The 23,775-nt window shown below is 37.3% G+C and overlaps 1 protein-coding gene across 4 annotated transcripts in view; it reads right to left on the bottom strand.

Annotated features, from left to right (window-relative positions):
* Window positions 1-1,943: 1,943 nt before the first annotated feature.
* Window positions 1,944-23,775, bottom strand: part of LOC103021658 (protein phosphatase 3 catalytic subunit alpha) — a 155,947-nt gene continuing 134,115 nt past the window's right edge. The window contains exons 9-15 of one of the 4 annotated variants that reach the window (XM_022678222.2): window positions 22,063-22,188; window positions 19,528-19,599; window positions 15,703-15,729; window positions 13,151-13,235; window positions 12,056-12,153; window positions 6,749-6,778; window positions 1,944-3,973 (exon numbers count right to left, since the gene is read on the bottom strand). In XM_022678222.2, coding sequence (XP_022533943.1) covers window positions 3,774-3,973; window positions 6,749-6,778; window positions 12,056-12,153; window positions 13,151-13,235; window positions 15,703-15,729; window positions 19,528-19,599; window positions 22,063-22,188 — 638 coding nt within the window. In that variant the 3' untranslated portion in view covers window positions 1,944-3,773. The remainder of the gene's footprint in view (window positions 3,974-6,748; window positions 6,779-12,055; window positions 12,154-13,150; window positions 13,236-15,702; window positions 15,730-19,527; window positions 19,600-22,062; window positions 22,189-23,775) is intronic. The other 3 variants (XM_022678224.2, XM_022678223.2, XM_022678225.2) reach the window with 3 other exon arrangements.

Below are 23,775 nucleotides of genomic sequence, written 5' to 3'. Positions count from 1 at the left end.
AATGGACTGTTTTAGGGGTGTGTCCAAAATGACCGGATTCCAGCTTTGCTCATGAATATTCATACATGCAAACAGCATGCAAATATCTCTCCTCTGATTGGCTAGGAGCACTGCGACGCCCCTCCGCCGCTCTGCCGCTCACTGCCTCCCACCTCCTAACTGATGAGCGGTGATGTTGCGTCGCTTCAGCTCCGCCTCTGGGAGTTTCTCGAGCCAAGGTGGGCTGGTCTGTGAGTTTCTGCCTACGTAGGCAGAAAGATAATTCAAAATTCACCCGTTTTTCGGAGGGGGGGAGGGGGGATTTCTTTGCTTAGCTCCTGCAGACAATGGGGGCTGCAAAACAGTTTAATGTGCAGGTGTACACATTCAACTCGGAGAGACCTACTGTATTCCACAAAAAACAAGAAAAATCGGATTTTCGCGGAAGGTGACCTTTAAGGAAATACACGGCCTTCAGAGAACCTCCAGCCAAACATAGCACCTGTTATAATCATTACACCTGAAATCACATGAATGTGCATAACAGCACGTAACACTGAGTTCAGAGACAGCTCCTGACTGCAAAATCTGACTGAAGTTTGCAAATACTCTCCATTCTAATAGATTTTGCTGCATTATATTCAATAACAAGTTATGCAACACATATGTATAAACACTAAATGGTGATTTTACAGACAGGAAACAGTTTAAGAAGCCTAGTCTTGGACTACACAGGATTTTGAATGCATATTTTATATTGAAAGGGAAATATCTACAAGTACAATCAAGCATAACCCCTGTCCTGTAAACTGATCCCTAAAACATATGATAAAAAGCTTTTTCCTGCAACAATAATTAGACACTCAAGGATAAATAATATACTCTTTCTTTGCGTATTCTTCACAAAATGTAATGATCACATTTGCAGTATAAAGCATCAAGGATATGAATTTAAAATATCTTTGCTGATGGTACCTCGCCATTTTTCAGCTCTGCTATTCATTTTGTACACATTTAAATTATTTGCATGTTTGACAAACTCCTGCAGCTGCACTTAATAGCATTTAATAGATTTATCTGCTACAGACTGTATATGTTTGGGAACATTGAGTGCATTAAAATGCACTTAATAATCTGATATTTCTGGGATTTTTCCAGTAATCTGATTCACGCATTTACAGCATGTGCACTTTGTTAATCAAATAAACGATTTGGATTTCTGCTTTTAAACCAGACAATATCATCACAGAAATATCTGACACAAATAAATCACTTTTTGCTGCTGCTTCTTCTAAACATGCACCCTCTTTATGGATCTTTGTCCAATTTGTAAAAACAGAAATAAATCAGAGTAAGCAAACTCTGCTAAATCTTATTACTAAGGTAAAATCTAGCTCTCCTAAACTGATTTCTTCATCAACATATCTTAAATGCTTTAATCTGATTTAAGGTAAGCACAATATGCTTTTTACAAAATCTGATTATGACCGGATTATCAGTGCATTCTAGTGCATGTAAACACGCTTAATGATTTCCGTTAGATATTAAAGTGACATACTGATGAAAAACATTGAATAGTTAATTATTTAATTTGCCCTTCATTCAACAGGGTCAAGTGTCAAAGAGTCAAAAGTTACTGGAGACACTCAGAAACGAAATATGGCGGCTTTCATACAGCCTAAGGATACATTCACCTGTCCACGTCCATGGATTAGATCCTTATCCGATTTAGGAGCACATATGAAAACAACTCAACTCTGATTTGAAAAAAAGATTTGGCACATTCACACCATGAAAAAATTCAATCTGAGACATATTGAGCAAAATAAAAATCAGTTTTAAGTCAATTCAGCCTGGTAATGTGAATGTAGCCTAAAAGAGGCCCCTCACAATAAATCTTTAACCTGTAGATCTTTAACATTTCCCCCAACAGCCCTCGTTCACAAACACTCGAACAGCAGAGATTTATTTTCATGCACATTTTTATTGAACAGTATTATAAAATACTTTTTAATAGTTGTGAGTGCATGCGTCATCTGCCAACAGTTTGGAAGTTAAATTACAAAAGCAAGGCTTAATGTTGTGTAGTGAATTACTTGGGCACTTAAGCAATTGTTAAAAAAATGATGGAGTATCTTGTTTTTGTTTTTTTGTTTTTTTTTTCTTTCTTAAAGTATTGAGCAGTAACAAACTAGTAACTGATATACAAAGCAGAGTTCCTAATAATAATAATAATTATCATAATAATCATAATAATAATCATAATAATAATCAAATTACACTTTTCTGTGGCACGTTTACAAAACAGAAAAAAACAATAAAAGGTCTAAATGTCTTGTATGACTAACAGCTATCATGCATTTTGAGTTCATCCACATGTAACCACAAACTTATGTCACGAGAACAGCTAAACATGCTAAATCGGACTACATGTGTGCTTACAAGCGTAAAAACCATGATTCCTCATCCAATATTAAATAGTCTGATGCTTTCATTACAAAAGAAGTTGAAGGCCTGAAGCTTTATCCCGGTGTTATAGTAAAGAATGGCGGTATACATTTCCAGTATATATCGACTAAAGCACACTACAGATCAAAACCGGCCTCGGCAGCCAAGGTAATTCATATCATTCATATTTCCTTTGATAAATCTTATAAAACATGCATAGGCAGATGCTTTTAGTATTTTTTTGTCATTTTTTTTGTACAGAATATAGGTGCTTTATATATATATGTCTTTTTTTTCTCGTTTGTTCGCAATACTTGAAAAAGAAAATGGAACACTCACAGAAATTCCAGCAAGCCACAAGAAATCTATTCCCCATCTTGAATAAAACAAACAATCAAACAAACAAACAAAAACTTATTCTGCAAATGATAGGTGTAAATTCCAGTTTGAAACTTCAAGGAAATTGGTACTTGCTATCGAGCTAATTAGCCATTATACAGAAAACAGGATCAAAAGCACACACACCAAAGAAACCTGAGGTAAGCATAATAATCTGTACAAAACCATAAAACGTTCCATTTTTGGCATTTCAACAATGTTGCAACATTCTTTTAAGACTGCCTAATTTACTTTAGAGCTAGTTTATAAGAGTAGCAAAAAAATGTATCAATAAATAGTCCTTATTTAGTTTGTACACCCTTTTTATGTTAAAACCTTTTTTTTATGTTCTGTCCATTTTTAGTGCTGTATTTTTGTAAACGTACAATAATTAGTAAGAAGTTACACACACACAAAAAAAGAAAAAAGAACAAAATCTGTTATCCAGTAAATGAGTAAAGGCCTTTTCACATAAGATATCTCAGTTTGCCTGCTGCTGCCCCCCTTCAATCAACAACAAGGAACCACACAGCACCCACCCCCAACCCAATAACCAACCCATCTATCCCATCATCCATCCATCCATCCATCCATCCATCCATCCACCCGATAATCCAATAACACCCACCCACCCACTTACACTTATTCATTCAGAAAAGAGTGAACCAGCGAGAACTTTTCATGGTTTCTACAAGCAAAATATTTTTAAAGGCATATCCAAAGACTAGAGAGTGTCACTCTGAATCATGTTTGAAAACTCTTCTCTCTCTCTCTCTCTCCCCCTCTCTCTCTTATCTCTTATCTATCTATCCATCCCTCTCTCCTCACCTCCCTCTCCTTCCTCTGCCCTCCTCTTCGCTCTGACTCGCAATTCCCACCCCCTGCGCTCCTTCCTCAGACTGTAGCGTGGAGAAAGAGAGGGAGGAGCCTCATCACTGCGGCGGCACTGGTGGGGAGGTGCAGGCGCGTCATTGGATGTTGCCGCTGCCGCTGCTGGCCTTGGCCTCGGTGCCGTTGGTCTCGGAGGACAGGGCCTTGTTGAGGGAGTTGAGGCTGGCGTCGCAGGGCAGGGCGTCGCGGCGGGGAGGCATGCGCTCGTTGATGCGGTCCAGACCCTTGGCCTCCTCGAAGCTAGTGATCTTATGCTGAGGCGAGAAGCCTTTGATGGCTGGGGAGGAGGAGGAAGAGGGGGGGTTGGAAGGGAGGAGGAAGAGAGATGTTAAAACAGAACATTATTTATATCTGGACATGGCAAACCCCTACATACAAATACACACACACACACAAACACACACACACACACACACACACATTTTCTCTAGGATTGTTTTAATTGTCTGCTGATGTTTATTTAATGTTTAATTGACGTAGCCGAGCTCCGACAGATGTTTCCTTTCTTAGCTATGGCTGCAAAGATGGACAAGCTTTAAAGAAGTGCTGGAAAAATTTCCACTCAACAGCTAATACAGCTTTACAAAGCTAAACTGAGCTGAGGTTCCAGTTTAAAATGCTGTGATACTGACCTGCACTTGACCTGGCATTGTTTTAAAATCATCACCTTCCTAAAATAACCACTGTTTTTTTTTCCTAATCTAATTTCCTCATGATGCTGAAAATCACCTACACCCCCAGTTTACTTATGGCTTATTATTGGAGATTGACATAAGTTAATTTAATATGCCTAAAATAATATGTAACTTGGGCAAATTTTAATTGAAATAGCGTTCCAAGATGGCAGCTACCTTTAATGAACTAATTAACACGATTCAGGGTTCGTCCCCAATTGGTAAGTGATAAGATTTTTAATAATATAAACTTTACTTCTAATTAATAAAAGCTATAGATTTTGCATAGTTGTTTAGTTGTATTATTGAGTTTTATTAAGTAAGTCTGTATTTTTTAATCAGTAAAATAGCTAAGTCCATAAAACTCGCTACAAATGCACAACAATGTGTGGCTTTTAAAATGTTAAATTATTAACTGTTTTGTCTTTTTAGCTTTAACTCTTTGATCCAACTCTTTGTGACTTTGATCCAATGTGATTCTTTCTGCATTTACTTTTTTTTTTTTTTTACTATTTATTCAGCAATTAATTGTTTTATTTCTAAGTGTTCCGTGAATAAACAACCTTCATAATTTAAATACCTACAGTTTTTATTATTATTTATTATAAAAGTTATTATTTTTATCATACAAAAAAAAAAATACAATGTTCTAATCATCCACTAAATCTAAAATTGAACACTGTAAATGTAGATCAGTTTAAGTTAAAACTGTCCATGTTATCATTGTGAAAGTTGAATGACATTTCTACCAACACTCTGTAAAGCTTTTCCACCCCTCACCAACAGCTGCTTTGAGAGAATGCACCTCTGGGCAGAGCAAAGAAAGGTAGAGTGTGAGCTAATATGCTAATCCAAAGATCTTCATTATTGAAAACCTTCATTACTGAAAACCTTTGGCAGCTAGTTTACTATTCATATATGCTCTTTATTTAGAATTGAATGAGATGAAATATCCTTAAGTTAATGTGTTGAATAAAATGAGGAGAAAAAAAAAATAAACAAAAAACAAAGTCACTTTAGGAGAAGGCATAGACATATTCCTGAGTCCTGAGTAACAATCTATATAACATAGAAAAGAAAACACCACAATATTCACACTATTCACCAGTATTGGTTTTGGATTACAGATTGCTGCGGGAGCAATGCTGGGCTGTCTCAGTTCTGGAGGGCTGTGAGGTCGGAGTGGTTTCTAAAGGGTGGCTTTTTTTTATTATTATTATTTTTTAAAACCTTTAGGCCAATCAGAGGCTTTTTTTTTGTTTGATGCTGCCCAGTGGAAACCACAGCGCCACCGAGAGGCCACCAAGAACAGAGCTTCCCACCACACTCCAAAACAAACACTACATAGGCTTAGAGGGGAATGTGGGGAACAGGAGAAAATCAAGTGGGAGGAGGGAAAGAGAGGCAAAAAAATTACCACCAAAATAAAGAGGGGGAGAAATGGAGACAGGAAGTAAATGTATGCGTAAAGGAAAAAGGTGGTACCAGACAGGGAACTGAGGATATCGAGTTGCTTGCTAACCACGTTATGCCTGTTTTGAAGCATGCAGCAAACTGGAGGAAACTGTACCAAACTGCTCAAACTAAGTGTTGAGGGTCTGTTCTGTTCTGTTCTGGCTGGGCCTGCCATATTTGGCAAGGGGGGAGGGGCTTTGGGCCACGTTGTAGGATGAATACAGGTTTTATGTTGCTGCATAGCACAGGGCAGACACAGGTTATTAGCAGCGAAGAGAAGAGAAACACGGTGACACAGCACAGCCACAGACTATCCACATAGAGAATAAAATAAAGCCAAATAAAAAAACAAAAAACAAACGTCAAACTTAATTAGAGTAATAAAAATGAAATAAACACACTTCGGACACAGTGGGCACTTCTCGGTCTGAAGGAAATGCTTAAGCGCTAACAGTTAGGACGTAAATAGCAGCCAAAGCCACTATTTAGAGCGCAGTTGAGGTTGTTCTTGCGGTGATCGCTTTGTAATGACTGTGTGTGATACTGAACATTTAGGCAAAAACAAAGCACAACTGCATCAGTGCCGTTGTTTTAAAGGGGATAATCTGCTTTTCTACTCTCTGATCAATCACCTCAATACATGTAGCGTCTTGTGATCGTCCACGTTGGTGAAGAGCCCTGAACGTCTAAATCCTTTTCAGCTGTCATTCCCCTTTAAAGCAAGCGTGGCCTGTTTTCACTATGTTCATTTTCTGTTATGTTTTTTTTTTTCTACTTTGGTTGAACACTACAGCACAATCTGTTTGCCCAAACACCCAACACACTCTACACAAGCTACAGTGAAATGGATGAACCCATTGGAAGCCCTTTGTCTGTTGCAAGGAGGCAACAGAAAGGGGAAAGGGGGGCATTGGCCTATTTACCTTCATCGGCCTCTATAGCCTCAATAGTAGCTGAAGAGAAGAAGGGGGGAGGGGGTTGCAAAACGAGTGAGAGAGGTGAGCAGAGCAGGTTACATTTGTCCAGGAACAAGTCAACGAGCAGCAAAAAGAGCAAAACGGACACATAAGAGCATTTCAAAAACAGTGGTCCAACCCTCAGGCCACGGCACACAGTGACGTTGGAGGGACAACAAGAGAGAGAGAGAGAGAGAGAGAGAGAAAGAGAGAAAGAAAGAAAGAGCGAGAGAGAGAGAAGATAAACGATGAACTGGTCTACTGAAATATGGAGTGATCGGGTCGGGTGGGACTCACAAAAAAAAAACATTACTTTAAAACATCAGACAGAAGAATGGAAGACTGGGAGGGAGTGAGTCTGAGAAAGAGGGATATGGGTTATTAAAATGCAAATATCAAAACAGCTACAGCCTTCCATTCTATCAATCAGCATGTAATCAACGGGTAATTAAAACAAAAACATTAGTAAATGAGCTGCAAATATTCCGTTTCATCTGTGTCCATCCCTCAATTTATTTATATATTTGAATGATCATCCTCAAACTTTTCTCAGTTGAGATGAGATTGGAACTTATTATGTCCTATTCTGTATTAAAGTAAGCAGTTAGACAGTTGCGCCAACCTGGAAATAAGAATCTATAAGGGGCAGAAAGCTAATTTTCTCTAAACTGTGTTTTTTAATGTAGTCTAGCTTCAATCTAATAGTCAGCTCATCAAGTGTGAGGAGATTATAAATTCAAATCCCAACAAAGGCTCAGCATTCCAGTCTCAGTCTCAACCTCATTTAGCATCAGTCTGGTCTCGGTCTCAGGATGAAGTCTTCTCAGAATCTGTTGTGATCAAGACCGGCACAGTCCAATGGAGTGCTTAAAAATGGTCTAGGTCTCAGTCATAACTCAGACTTGAAATCTAAGTGTCTTGACTCTGACTCTTGGTTTTGACCCAGGCTCTTCTCTAAAGGCCTTGATTACATCACCACTAGGGACATTGTGAGGAAGGAGACACTGACCAGCAACACATTTACTAATGTTTTTAAGCCCCAACCATATATGTTTGGTTGACCAAATTGATGCAGAGCTAAAAATGTGAGTTACGTTACTGAACTGAACGTAACCCAAAAAACAAAACAAAATCACAAAAAGACAAAAGAAAGAATAGTTTTCAGTTTCTCTGACTTTAAATAACAGGTCTTTTTTAATTTATAACGTTTTTTTTTACTATTAAAGGAAAAATCTGGTGTGAAATGAACTTGGGGTTCAGTGAAACATGATAACGAGTATGCACCCAACAGGTTCATAATGCCAGCGATGGGGGCGCAGTGTTGCCAATGGAAAGATATGGCTATTTTTACACCATTAAAATAGCCCAAGTTCTCAGTGCCTATCTGTAGCATTGTAAGCAGCTGGGAGCTGTTGGGAGCATTGGCTAAAAGCACTGTATTTATGAATGCTGGAAATGAGGTGGGCTATTTGATAAAAGTTGGTACTTGTTTTTATGTTTTACTAAACCCAACCCAACATTTCACACCTGATTTTTCCTTTTAAAAAAGCAGCTGCTCTGTGAGTTGTGTGTTACATTAATATGTTCACTGAAGGTAGAATTTAAAGTTAGCATTAGATAAAGAAGAGGTTTTGTTGTGGAAGTAACAGGAAATTATTACTGGAAGTAAAAATAATAATAAAATAAAGCAAGAGGTGAAAATCTCACAGATCTCTTACACAGTCTTCAAAGGGAGTCTTCAGAGTGGGACATTTTCAACTTACCGTACGTACACTACTGCATTTCAACAAGAACAATCATCAATTATCAATTATCAACAACCACGAGGAAAAAAACACACCACAGCCCATTTAAAGCCTAGAAAAGCTTTACGGACACACGTACAGAGCTAAAATGAAAAGAGAAAAGACAGAGAGTTCTGGAGCTTGTTGCTATGCTGAAAGAACGGAAGGAGGCTTTGTTTTGTGGCTAAGGAAAAAGAAAAAAGAAGAAGAAGACGAGCACACAGCACACTCAAACACACTGCCAATGTGCTACTGAGAGACAGCACTGCAGCAGAAGCACTCTGCTGATTTCTGCTAAAGCTGAGACAGGAATTCACTCTGACTCTCATCAGATCCACATCCAAAACCTCACCAAAAAATGAGGTCTTGTCATCTGCGAAACCCATCAAAACATTGGTTTGGGAAGAACCAAATGATGATAATGAACCATAATAATAATAATAATGTAACCAATCTTTGGATAAATCTGTATTTTCCAAGTCAAGAAATATCGGAAGCTGATACGTTAATGGAGCAGCTGTTAGAAACATTTTCAATTCTTGATAAAATCTTGTGTGTAATATGAATTTTTCTCCAATACAATGTTTTCCCCCACTTTTCTCCCCAATTTAGCTGCATCACTAGTGATGCCCCAACACCAGGATGTTAAAAGTTACAAATACGTGGTCGTTTCATTTCAGACAGAGGAAGGGGAAGAGGAAGAGGAAGCCAGACAAACTTCATCATCTCCTTCCACACTTCCACACACTGGCTGACAGATTCAATATCTATCTCAATGACATCATCAGTGCTACAGTACTGTTTTTATACTGAATACACATTTCTGATGCTGGACATCAGAGCACAGATCTTTAAATTATACATATATGTATATGTAGCAATTCAGGAAGGCAGAATGAATTCTAAGTTTATCTCAGTTATCTTAAATAGTATATAATCTCCACAACACAAACACATTTTGCCTGCAGTTTCTAGAAAGAAAAAGAGAGAAGGAAATGTTTGAGATACCAACTGATGGCACAGAAGGAGAGAGAGAGTGAGACTAGGAAAAAGAGAAAGAGAGAGAGAGAGAGAGAGATAGTAAAACAGAACTGCTTATTCCACAAACCAGCAGTAGAGGGCGTATCAGTACACACATTACACACAGCCTGTCCTTCTGATGGTAGAAGGATGGAAACAATGGGGTGGAATTATGTCAAAAAGATGAAATATTACTCCTAGTGCATTTACAATAAAACTTTACTTGATGAAATAAGATAAGAATAATGTATTAATAAAGCAATTATTAAATATTTATGAAGAGCTGAAGCCATTACTCCCATTATAAGAAACTGATATTATAAGAAGACTTTGTGTGTAATAAATGAGATTGTATAGATAGAACATGCACAAGGGCATATTCTATTTAAAATTGATATATATGATTAATGATAGGTAAAACAGTAATTTAAGACGTGAAAGAACGTTTTTAATATATAACCTGTCCACAGAATTCTAAATTCTGATTATTAAAGGTGTTATGAATGGAAAATGTGTTACCACTTTAGTTTGAAAGACACAGAAAGAGAGAGAGAGAGAGAGAGAAGGAGAGAAAGAGACAACAAGTAAGAGAGAGAGAGACTTTAACTTGAATTTTGAAATTTAAATAAATAAATAAATAAAATGCGGATTAATCTTTAGTAGTGTCAGACTTTAGAGCGCTGTACGTGTTTCTTTTTCGAAAAAGAGCTTTGTTTTTTTTTTTTTATTAAAGGTCACCTTCTGTCGTTTTTTCTTTCATTTTAAAATGTCTAGTTGTGGTCTCTAGTATGAATGAATGACATGTGAGCCGTTTTTGTAAAAAAAAAGTGCTCAGGTGTCTCTGTATAGCTCTTTTTTAATGGACTGTTTTAGGGGTGTGTCCAAAATGACCGGATTCCAGCTTTGCTCATGAATATTCATACATGCAAACAGCATGCAAATATCTCTCCTCTGATTGGCTAGGAGCACTGCGACGCCCCTCCACCGCTCTGCCGCTCACTGCCTCCCACCTCCTAACTGATGAGCGGTGATGTTGCGTCGCTTCAGCTCCGCCTCTGGGAGTTTCTCGAGCCAAGGTGGGCTGGTCTGTGAGTTTCTGCCTACGTAGGCAGAAAGATAATTCAAAATTCACCCGTTTTTCGGAGGGGGGGAGGGGGGATTTCTTTGCTTAGCTCCTGCAGACAATGGGGGCTGCAAAACAGTTTAATGTGCAGGTGTACACATTCAACTCGGAGAGACCTACTGTATTCCACAAAAAACAAGAAAAATCGGATTTTCGCGGAAGGTGACCTTTAAGATGTTTTTATTCTCCAAGGACCAACACATTTTGTTCAGTGCCTTTTTGGTATCAAATTCCGATACCCAGCCCTAATGATAAGACTTTTAATTAATTTATAACACTTTTATAAATCTAGGATGTAGAGTCCTGTTTGTTAAAGTGTCAGTCAGTATTATTTTGTTTCTTAATTGAAAGCAGAAGCATTTCTGAGTGGAGAAGGGATAAAAAAAAATAAATGTTGTGTTTAATAGTACCAGTGTGCTGGAACGACCATCTCTGCTAAACCTAATAATATATTAATTCTAAAAACTGGGGTTTGGGTCGCTTTTTGCTGGTGTTCTTCTGGAGTTCTGGCCACGTCACATGTCTTTACGTACTTACGTCACACGTACAGCCTCTAAAAAAGGATTCGGCTCAGTTTTACTGAACGCGAGCGGCTGGTGGAGCAATGGAGACTCCAGAAGAGCTTCTTCACCCATTAGAACTAACAAAGAAACAAAGAAGTGAAGCAAGCTCTGAAGCCAAAAAGGAATATGATAGAGTCCACAATAAAACTAGGATTAATATTGGATTAAGGTTTGAACAGTGGAGAGAGCTTCATGACAGAGCTCTTTCTCTCTGACTGATTATAAACTGGAATCGGATTCATCTGCTGTGAAAGGAGACTACATCACACCCGCTGTTTAAATTGATTCTTCCACATGCTCGGTGCAATAACCCATTCTAAATCCCCCAAATACCAAAACTTATGGACATCAGATGTAACAATTATTAATTTGTAGAATTTGTATCAATTAAATAAATGCTTTTAAAGCTTTTAAATTAAAGTGGTAACATATTCCAGTCATAACACCTTTATTACGCTGCTTTCAGTTATATACTAGGAAGGTTTACTAGGGAAGTTTAAATAAGATAATTAATTTAGTTCACAATGCAGGAATGAATGGCCTCGAAGGGAATGGAAGTACTCTATAATCAGGTTATAACTACATGAAATTCCATCTGTTTCCATTTCTGCTCCTTTTATAGCACTTTTCCAGACACCAATTCTTACAGTCTACTCATTTCAGGACAAGTAGACACATGTAAATGTTCAGTATTCCATTAAAAATGGTAAGTTTATGAAATTAGCAAAAGCAGGTGGAACTGGCCCCACGTAGACATAAGTGTATGTGTGTGTGTTTGTCTTACCATTCTGGAGCTTCTCTCTGCCTCCTGAGAGAACGCCGCTGGGGAGCATGCCAGTGGGGGTGAGACCCTTCAGCGTCAGCACACTCTCACTCTCCTCTCTGAAACACAGCAGCAGAGTTACACACAGATCTGAACAACAAACACACCAACCTGGAGAGAACTTCACCTTCCATGTTTTTGGGTGTAAGATGTGAAGCACCTCAGAGATTTCAAGTAACAGTTAATGTTGTAAAAACTATCAAAGAAGGGCAGAAAAAAACCCATCAATTATTTATTAAGAACTAAAATGCAAATATTCTTCTTTTGGAAAACAACAGACATTATTAAAAACGGAATAACACATACAGCTCTGGAAAAATTAAGAGACCACACAGTTTCTCTGATTTTGCTATTTATAGGTTTATGTTTGAGTAAAATGAACATTGTTGTTTTATTCTATAAACTACTTTTATAAACATTTCTCCCAAATTACAAATAAAAATATTGTCATTTAGAACATTTATTTGTATAAAATGAGAAATTTTTGAAATAACAAAAGAAATGCGTAGCTTTCAGACCAAAAAATAATGCAAAGAAAACAAGTTCATATTCATAAAGGTTTCATAAAGGAGTTCAGAAATCAATATTTGGTGGAATAACCCTTATCACAGTTTTCGTGCATCTTGGCATGTTTTCCTCCACCAGTCTTACACACTGCTTTTGGATAACTTTATGCCACTCCTGGTGCAAATATTCAAGCAGTTCAGGTTGGTTTGATGGCTTCTGATCATCTTCCTTTTGATTCCTCTTGAGTTTTTTTTACTTTGGTAAAATCAAATAAACTCATCACTTTTAAGTGGTCTGGTATATTTACATTCTGTTTTTACTGGTGCAGTGTGCAATTAATGAAGATTGGCCAGCAGGCCCCACACTAAAATGACAGGTGTTTCAGTTTTATTGTCCAACCCCTGTATCTGCATACAATCCAGTTACATCTCTACATGGAATCACTCTAGTCTAGTGTTTGTCCAGCCATTTGTAAATTCAACTTTTTCTGATTTTCTTACACAGAAAAACACAATTTTGAACGGATATTTCTTAAAAACCTTCCCTTACCGTAGCACTGAAAACACCCTGGCCATCTTCCCAATGGCTCGGATCTTATTCCGGATCACTTCTTTGCGTGCAGAGGCTGTGGCACCTATACATACACACACACACACACACACACACACACACACATTCAAACACAAGGAATCATCAGGAGGCTGAGGTAAGCAACAGCACACCTTTGGTACCATATTCTTTCCACACATTTTATTTATATATTTTTTTTACAAATACCATCTTAACTAACTGAGCTGCTTCATACATTTCAGATATTTTATCCTTTTCACACATTTCCTGCTCTCAGCTCCATCCAAACATCCACAAATACAAACAGCTGTATTAGCTGAGCCCTGCCTCTGAGCACAATTACCCATCAAAAACACAGGACCCTCACTTGAAGAGGAATGGGCTGTAATTTGCTGTCTCAGCACAGCAGAGTCAGATCAATACAGCACTTCCCTCCAGCAGCCCACGCCTCCAGACTTCAAAAGTGAAACGCATGCTAAGCATTCAGTTAGCCTGCCATTGATTCCTACAGCCAGGGTTACACTGAGGCTAATCACAGCACTGCACTTCACACACACTCCAATTAATAACCCTGTTCACTTTAATCAGGACGCAGGCACTGAGAAAAATCTGCTGCTCTGAAAAATTATGCGCTTTAGACTTTAGGGCTGTGTACTGGCAACATACTGAAAATGTTATAAGTGTAAATATACAGGACTACCATTAAATATATTCTGCTTATATGGGTTACTATCAACAATCTGTGGCTTTTAGTCCTCATAACTTTTTAAAATTATTTAAAAATATATATTTTGACTGTTTATCATATTTAGATTTCAAGTTTAGACTAAGCATGAATTACTTTCCCAGTATAATCACTTTTTATTAACTTTTTATTCACCCTGTCAGAGAGAAAACATTTTAAATTTTCCATGGTGACCTTATTCTGTTGCAAAGATGCATTTTGATTATCTAAATATATTTTTATTGCCTTGATATTTTACCACGGCTTATCTTTTATCTCAGCCACGTATGGCGAACAATATGATAAATATTAAAAGTAAAATGAATATTATTAATTGCTGAACATGCAGCAACAAGTGTTTTCATTTGTTTTTATGAAGTCATGTTATGTTGTCACTAATGTCATTAATGTTAATTTCTCAAAGGGGTGGGGTTAACCCAAGATGACAGGGGTGACAGGGAATTCTTGGACATGTTTAAATAGCTTGCTAATTTTATCAAAATAGCTAAATGAATTACTAAAATGTTGACATTATTTTAAAAACTTTTTCAAAACATTAGGATGCAGCATTGCCGATGATACATCAGCTCACAGACGCCTTGTGCTGAGCAATATCACCCTTTGGAGTGATGTGGGAAAACAGCGCCATCTACCCACCCAGAGAGAGCAAGGCCAGTTGTGCTCTCTCAGGGCTCCGGCAGCTGATGGCAAGCTACACTAACAGGATTCGATCCAGCAATCTCCTGATCATAGTGGCAGCGCTTAGCCAGCTGGACCATTCGGAGCCGCCTCGCTCTAACTCTGAGCATGCTGGCATCAGGAGATAACACCACACAACCTATACAGGTGTAGGCATTGTTAAGCTATCCCCCTATGATATTTCCCATGTCAATGTATTGTGATACTGTAAGAAATTAATGTATGTAGTGATTAAATACTTTTTTATTTTTATTTTTTAATGCCATGAATCTTTGACACAGGTTCCTCTTATGGCCCTTTTCCACCAAAACCATTTGGGATTTGAACTACTACTTTTGGTGGAAATGATAAACCAGAAACAAGAACGGTGCTGATTCCACGTCAGTGGAAAAGCACTATTACTGAGTCTTGGTTCCTTCCAAAGTTACTTTCTCTAGTGTGAGGGTATATTTCCAACTACCACCACCAAGTGCTATATAAATACATTTGAATGAATTGATACAGTATTACAAAACGCAATACAGAAAATCAGTATTTTCATACATGCCTACTTATAACTGCTTTATATACATGAATAATATCTTGGAAATAATATGTGGAATAAATATCCTACAATGTTTAGCAGCTCGTTCATAACAACCTGATTAAAAGGGAGTCGAGGGAGTGTGGAGGAGATGAATGAAAATGGCTTTGAAAGAGACTGAATGAACTGAAGTCACTTAGACTTATCCTTCCACTGAAGAAACACAGGATATGAACTGTGCAGTGATGTGCATCTACAGTACATTCTATTAGTATGCAGTAATAATTCATATACTGTATTCACACCATTAGATTAGAGCAGTTTCACTGTATGATCTACACTGATTTTATTATATTATATTCACTGCGTTCACAATCAGTACAGACACTCCAAACACAAACACGTCTACTTTCAGATCATTTAAACCCGCTAGCTACTTCAGGAGAAGACAAGAGGAAGGCAGCAGTGTTAGTATCAAACCCGATTAGAAACAGAGCTCCGTCGTGGTGTTACACAAACCGTTAGACAAAGGTACAAACAGGTAGCAGGGCTGCAGACTGCAGACAGGCATGTGGGCGGCTGTACCTTTCTTGGGGGGATATATTAGCTGTCCTTCTCAACAACACCCCCACCAGAAGAGAACAGAAAAAAAGAACAGAAGAGTGATCAGTGGATGGCAGAGGAAGGATAGAGTGAGATACAGAAAGGCTGCATGGAGAAAAAGAACAAGTGAGAAATAGTGAGAGAAAGTTGGAGAGTGATGAGGGAGGGGAAAAAATAAACAGGGAGAGAAAGAGTGAGGAGAGAGAGGTAAGCGAGAAAAAAGGGAAAGAGAATTAAAATAGAATGAGTAAAAATATACAGAGATAAGAATAAAAGAATGAGAAAAAGAAGAAGAAAAGAGAAAGTGGAATAGAAAGCAGATAGGGAACAAAAGATAGACAGAGAAAGTTTGAAAAGCAAGAGAGAGAAAACCAGAGAGAGAGCAGAGAGACAGTGAGGAGAGAGCAGAGAGAGAGTGAGGAGAAAGAGGCGAGAAAAGAGAGGGAAAGAAATTTGAAAGAGAAAATAGAGCATGTGTGGATATTTATAGAGGCCTTTTAATAAACGAGAGGGATAGAGAATGCAGAAGAAAAGTAGAAGTAGAGAACAAGATGATAAGAGAGCAAGAGAGTAAAAAAAATGGGGGAGAAAGAAAAGAGAGAGACAACTGAATGAAACAGAAGAATGAAGGGCGCAAAAAGAAGAGTGGGAGGAAAAATAGAGACAGCTTCAACAAGGAGACAAAAAAAGATATATTAGAAGAAAGATTAGAAATGGAAGTAAAAAAAGAAAACCAGGGATCAAAAACAATGAGAAAAGACCACAGAAAGAACAAGAGTAAAGAGTAAAGAGAAGAGAAAGAGTGAAAGAGATAGAAAAAAAGAAAAATAATCAGAGCTGAGAGAGTGAGCAAAGAAAGGGAGAGCAAAGAGATATAGAGAGAACATAGTGAGAAATAAAAATAGAGAACAAAGAAAAAGAGAAAGCTGGAAAGGAAAAGAAAGCAGAGAAATAGAAAACAGAGACAGAGGGAGCAGAGAAAGAGAGAGCAAAGAGACAGAGAGAGAAGAGAAAATAGTGAAAGAGAAAAGGCAGAAAGAGGGAACAAAGTAAGAGAGCAAAGAGAGAAGAAGAGGAAAAAGAAAGAGAAAAACAAAAAGTAGTAAAATAGGAAGCAGAAATAGGGAGCACAGAAAGAGAGAGCAAAGAGATGAGGAGAGAACAGAGACAGAGAGGAAAAAGAGAAAACAAAGAAAGAGAAAAAGCAAAGGGATAAAGAGCAGAGTAATTGAAAGCAGAGACAGAGAGAGTATAAAAAGAGAGAGCAAAGAGCTAGAGAGAAAGAACAGAAAGGGAGATAGAGAGAGAACAGAGTAAGAGAGATGAAAGAGAAAAGATGAGAACAAAGAAAGAGAAAATAAAGAGCAGTTAAATAGGAAGCAGAGAGAGGGAGCACAGAAAGAGAAAAAGTAAAGAGAGAGAGAACAGAGGGAGAGAGATGAAAGAGAGAAGAAGACGAGAACAAATAGATAAAGATAGATAGAGATAAAGAACAAGTAAAACAGGAAGTAGAAAGAGAGAGCAAAGAGATGTGAACGGAGTGAGAGAAAAAGAGGAAAAGAGAACAAAGAGGGAACGCGAAGGAATAGAGAGCAGAGTAATAGAGAGCAGAGACAGAGAAAGCAAAGAAAGAGAAAGCAATGAGCTAGAGAGAAAGAACAGAGAGTAAGAGAGAGGAAAAGGCAAACAAATAAAGAAAGAGAGCAAAGGAATAGAGGGCAGAGCGAGAAATGGAGCACAGAAAGAGAGAAAGCAAAGGGACAGGGAGAACAGAGAGAGAGAGAGAGCTGAGAAAGAGAGCCACAGCCATGGAGAACAAGAAAAGAAATGCTTGACAGAACAACTGTGGAAAAAGAAAAGAATCTGATTAGATAAAGCATCAGGAAGTGATGTAATCTATGAAAAAGGATGTGCAAAAAGGAGAGAAAGAAACGTAATGAAGTGAAAATAAGTGAAAATAGAAAGAGGTAACAGTAATGTAAAAGAAGTGTAATCGAGGCTAAAATAATGGGTAGAAAAGCAGATGATTTAAATGTTTGAGAGTGGAGGGAGAGTGGAGAGTGAGAGCATGGTGAGATGTTAGTGTTAAAGGCTGGTGAGCTCATTACAGCGTAGCTGCTAGCCTCGATGCTACGAGCTTCCTCTGACAGTGAGATCAGATGAAGTAAGTTTAAATGAGCTTGGTGTTTAATTTTAGCAGTGTGGAGTCAGTTCTGGGCTCTAAACCCTGTAGGATCTTCTACTGGGGTTTTACTCAAAAAGAAGGTTATCACCCAATATCTGAGGTAAAAATGTCACTTTTCTATCAGATGTATTTTTCGGGATACTGTCCTGAGAAAACCTAAATCCAGCAAGAATCAGAAAATGTAGGACTAAGTGATGAAGATGAATTTTTGCATTGTGTGCCTGGAAATCTTCTGTGTGCCTGCTTTCCAGTTTATGTTACCTCCCGCCCGCTGCGCTCCTCCAGCGAACGTCGCATAGCTTTGCAAAACACAAAGCAATCCAGATTGTTCTCATACAGAGTTCCCCAATGGTGGAACAAACTACCTTCTACAACCAGAGAAATTAAGAATCTCCTGAAGACAGAGCTCTTCATGAAATAATTTAATAGTCACAATAATGTGAATTATAAATAATCAGTTCACTTTAAATAATATAAATACATTTAATTTTGAGTATTTGATCATGTATATGTAAATTTTGTTACAGCTGTCCCTGTACACTGGGCTGTTGTAACGAGATAGATAGATTGTGCATATTTAATAAAAAAAAAACACTTAAATAAACTGTTAGTAGTTGAAGTGTAAAATATAGCAAATTGGCTCTTTCAATGTCTTCCAAATGGTTTTTGATTTATTGGAAAAATGACAAAAAGTGTTACAACTGTCCCTGGTCTCCCCTAACGCACCTTGTGTACGCACAGCATTAATTCCTGAGGATACGTGTTGCTTAATACTCGATGAAGAAGGGCTGGCCAATTAATCAAAGCAATTTTTATTCTGTTAAATACCATATAATCTGTGTAAAATTTATCCTGAGCTCTGTGTTTTTTACATTCCTTAATACAACTATGTAGAACCGAATGAAGCATAAGATTAACAATTAAATCAGTAAAAAGTCTATCATTAAAGATTGTACTGGCTATCAGATTGCTTCACTGTTGGTTACCTAAAATCTTTTTTGTTCTTTTTCTGGATTATAATGCACATTTTCAAGGCCTGCCTAATTATATCTAATTACCTCTATATTATTTATGATGCTCCATCCAATACTCTTGGCAGGAGCTGGGGTGTCGGGATGAGTTCAAATCCTGACCTCACTAAAGCTCATTAAGGAATGCAAATAAACTTGATTTCAGAAGAAACCATAACTAGCAGGTGTCCCATTAGTTTTGTCCTTAAAGTATATGCACAATCAGAGTGATTATTAGGTGGTTCATCATTATCATTATAATGAGGTCTTAGAATAAGAGATGAGGTCTAACTCATTCATGCACACTCTTATGTTGAAAGGAAGAGTCTGAACAAATAATCGTGCTGCTAATTACGAATGAAAGCTAGAAGCCACTAATGAGCATTATGTAAATAACTCATCATAAGTGATGTTTACTTGCTTTTCTTTTTCAGCTTAAGTTTGTGTGTAAATCAGCGCAGGTAAGGGAATCCGTCTCCTCCTCCTGATAATCTGAGAACTGGGATCAGTTTCGAAGTTGAAAGTGAAGATAAATGTTTACAAGAATGAGGAGAAAGTGGATAAATCTAAGCTCTAAGGATCTACTGTGTGTAAGTGCAATGATTCACTTACCATCAATCTCCTCATCTGTGGTGAGCTCATCATTGGAGCAGATGCTGAGCACGTTTACCAGCATCTCAGTGACTGAAGAGCAGAAGAACAGACTGTAACTAGCTGTTTTGTCAATGTTCTACCAAACAGTATAATTTTTTGTTAGATTACTCAGCACATTATTAATTATTGATCATAACTGCATTCTTAAAATCTGAAACAGCCATGGAAGACTTCAGAATACAACTGGGACATTCAACCAATCATTATGCTTTAATGCTACGTTCTTTGAACATCTTGACCAATATACAGTATTTTTCACACTATAAGGCACACCGGATTTTAAATAGCTCACTATCAATAAATATCTATTTTATGCTCTATTTTCACACATAAGCTAAAAACCCTGAGTGTTCTGGTGAGTCAAGGCGATATTAGCTAGTGGTTCGTCCCATGTAGCTTGTTTTAGCACGGTAAATGCGCAGGCAATAGCCCAATATATTCGCCTCTGAACAGCAAAAGAGCTAGTACCGTGGTTAGTGGCTAATGCTTATGCTGCTCCAGCAGTGCTAGCCGGGGTTAGCAGCAGGCTACAGGCCAATAACACTCACCTCTGTACAGCCAAAGAGCTAGTGCTTAGCGCAGTTAGCAGCTAATGCTTATGCTGCTGGAGAAAGTTTACTGAAACTCCTGTATAACTCTGTATTTCAGCAGAGTGGCTTTACTGCTCCTTACAACATGACCGGTAGAATTCATATATAAGGTGCACCGGATTCTAAGGAGCACTGACGATTTTTGGGAAAATTAAAGGATTTTAAGAGTGCCTTATAGTGCGAAAAATACAGTATGTTAGACTCTGTGGCTGGCCAGATTCAGTAATGGGACAATCACAACAATGGGACAATCACAACAATGCACATCCTTTGGACAAAGGTTTGGGCACCCCTAGTCAAAAAAGTAATAAATCATCAGTGAGTGATATCATAATATCAATATTCAGATCATATATATATATATATATATATATATATATATATATATATATATATATATACGTATATATATATATATATATATATATATATATATATATATATATATATATATATATATATATATATATACGTATATATATATATATATACATACGTATATATATATATATACATACGTATATATATATATATATACATACGTATATATATACATATATATATATACGTATGTATATATATATATATATATATGTATATATATATATATATATATACATATATATATATATATATATATATATATATATATACATATATATATATATAGGGTATATATGTATATACCCTATCCCAAGGGTGTCCAAACCTTTTTTCCAACAGAGGCCAGATTGGACCATAGCAAAATATTAAAGGACCAGTTTTTCTTTCCAGGAATATTAATGATAAAGTATTAGAAACACTGCATTCACAATCAGAAAGACACACAGTACAATGTTTAATAATTTAAATAATGAAAATATTTTTCAATAATTGGTTCTCATTGTCCACTCACTGCCCTTCTGCCAATTCATCTGCAGTCCATTTGCTCTCATATTTAGCTGATTTCTATAACACAGTGACGCAACATGCTATACATTTACATACTGCTGCCACCAACAGGTGAAAGGAAATATTGCAATATTCCAATGGAAAATTAATTATGCATTTTTAAGAGTGATGCCGAGAGCCAAATTAATTCTGTCTGTGGGCCACATTTGGCCCCAAGGCCAGACTTTTGACACACATGCCCTACCATAAAACCCTATACACTATATCTATGGGTTTCATGTATCGATATCACTTAATTTGGATGGTCCATTAAACTAACATTTAACTGTATATCTATTAAATGCAACTTAACACTAAGCTGAAACCTGACTGATCACCTAATCCTAACCTTGTGTCTAACCCCAACTATTAACCAACACCAAAACCCAACCCAAACGCAAGTCTTTACCTGAACCTTCAATATATCCCTAAACCTAACCTTAAAAATGTTAAGATTATAGTTATGGGAATGGTTTAGTTCACTAGAGAATCATTTACATTCACCTTAGTGGTCACTTGCATTTGATACACATTTACTTGAACGTTAGTTATATGATAGCTGAGCATCTACTAGTGCATCTTAAAAAATTAGAATATCATTAAAAGTATGGGCAGTGTGCCAAGTCCTGCTGGAAAATGAAATCTGCATCTCCACAAAAATGTTATCAGCAGAGGGAAGCATGAAGTGCTGTAAGATTTTTGTGGAAAAACACTGCACTGACTTGATAAAACACAGTGGATCAACACCAGCAAATGACACATCTCTCTAAACCATCACTGATTGTAGAAACTTCACACTAGACCTCAATCAGCTTGAACTCCAAATGAATTGATTTCCAAATGAAATGCAAAATTTACTGATGCCATGTCATCTGCTGGTGTTGGTCCAACTTTTTTTGAGATACACTAGTATAATGCATCTACAATGGACCCTCCAAATAAAGAGTTAAACTTTGATCCTGAAGAGACTAACCTTTCTCCCCGACGAAGGGCAAGGACCAGGTGAAGACGTCCATGAAGTTTGGCAGCCAGTAGGGATGAGGGGAGCAGTTAAACTGCCGAATGTTCATGACGTTATTCTCGTATTTCAGCACAGCAGCTTTGTGTACAGAGAGGAAGCAGGAGAAAAAGAGTACATTTTAATCAGTGTAAGCTCAACATTAGCATTCTGTGTGCCTCCCATGCTCTACATCTCTCTCACTCTCTCTCTCGCTCACATACATTTGCATCATTGATCAGTGTCGTGATGGGCTTGCCACTTTCAATTCCTCTTTTATTTGTAAGAACACATCCTTCGTTTATTCACAGAGGCAGAATAACTGAGTAATTCTTGTACTTTTCTGTCTATTTAAACCAACTCATAACCCCCTGAATCAGTCAATAACCCTCTGCCGATACGGTTGTAAGTTAGTTAGTAAATTAACAGTTTTATTTAACATGTCTCGTGAATTACAGCAGGGTTCTATTTTAGAACCTATGAACTTGATGTCAATTGTGACAGTAATGTGTTTATTAAGTGGCAAGTGAGGGCTGTGGAGTCTTAAGTTTTATAGCAACTTTATGCAACATTTGTTGTTATTTATTTTTCGCTTCTACAGTTTGTGGAGTGAAATTTACTTCCTCTTCAATGCATTTAATACAAATTTAACTCATTTAGCTTTTCCTTTGTGGATAGCTATATATATATATATATATATATATATATATATATATATATGGATAGATATAAATGTGAAATGCAAAATAAATGCAAACTAAAAAATATAGAAACAGCATCTGAAATAAAAGAAAAGAGCCTGTGGACTAGGACTGCAGGGTATTGGAAAAATTGGACATGGACATTGGACATGTTTTTTTTCTTTTTTCTTATCACATCAGAGATCTGGACCGACTGAGAGCTAAGTCAGCGCTTCAGAGTCAGCTCATCACTCAAAACCTGAGTAAAACAGCAATACAGCAATAATCTTTCCTTTAATCAGGCATTGAAATTGCCTTTTAAAGGCAAATAAGAGAGTTTTTTGTGGGATTAAAAGCGTGATTTTGGCTCTAACTGGAAATGTCTGCGCAAAACTGAGGCGCACAGCTTCCCACAAGTGTCTGCTGCACGTGCACAGCCATGTGGAGGCCATGCAGTTACCTGGTGTTTACTCCCGCAACAATACATGCTACATCTTTCGCTACTAGGAGTCTGTGAACAAGCACATGCCTCCTGAGATACATATGAAGTCAGTCAACACCTGCATCACTATGCAGCCAGTGCACTTATAGAGGAAAGCCCCGGATCTCCAGCTCTGATACATCAGCTAACAGATGCCTGTGCTGCCTAGCATCACAATGGCAGTGATGTGGGGAGCGAGATTGCGACCAATCTGATAGAAACACCATTCTACTACAAGTCATTCTATTACAAAATCAGTGTACTTTACCATAAAGAAGAATTTAAAGCTGTAAATAAGACGTCTCAAAATGTACAGTTTACTCCACAATCTTTACAATCCATCTATAGGAAATATTATTAAGCTGGAAAAAGAGCCGTTTGTGTTTGGTATCAACAAAGAACAGCAACTTAACCCTTTAAATTCTGCTTAAATTCTGTTTTGTAGAGCACACTTAAGACACTTTATCTTATTAATGATATAAACAGCCTATTTTAAACCCTGTGCAAGGTGCTTTTTTGCTCCTTTAA

The sequence above is a fragment of the Astyanax mexicanus genome, chromosome 8, assembly GCF_023375975.1.
Source record: "Astyanax mexicanus isolate ESR-SI-001 chromosome 8, AstMex3_surface, whole genome shotgun sequence".
NCBI lineage: Eukaryota > Metazoa > Chordata > Actinopteri > Characiformes > Acestrorhamphidae > Astyanax > Astyanax mexicanus.
This window is presented reverse-complemented; position numbering and strand designations above follow the sequence as displayed.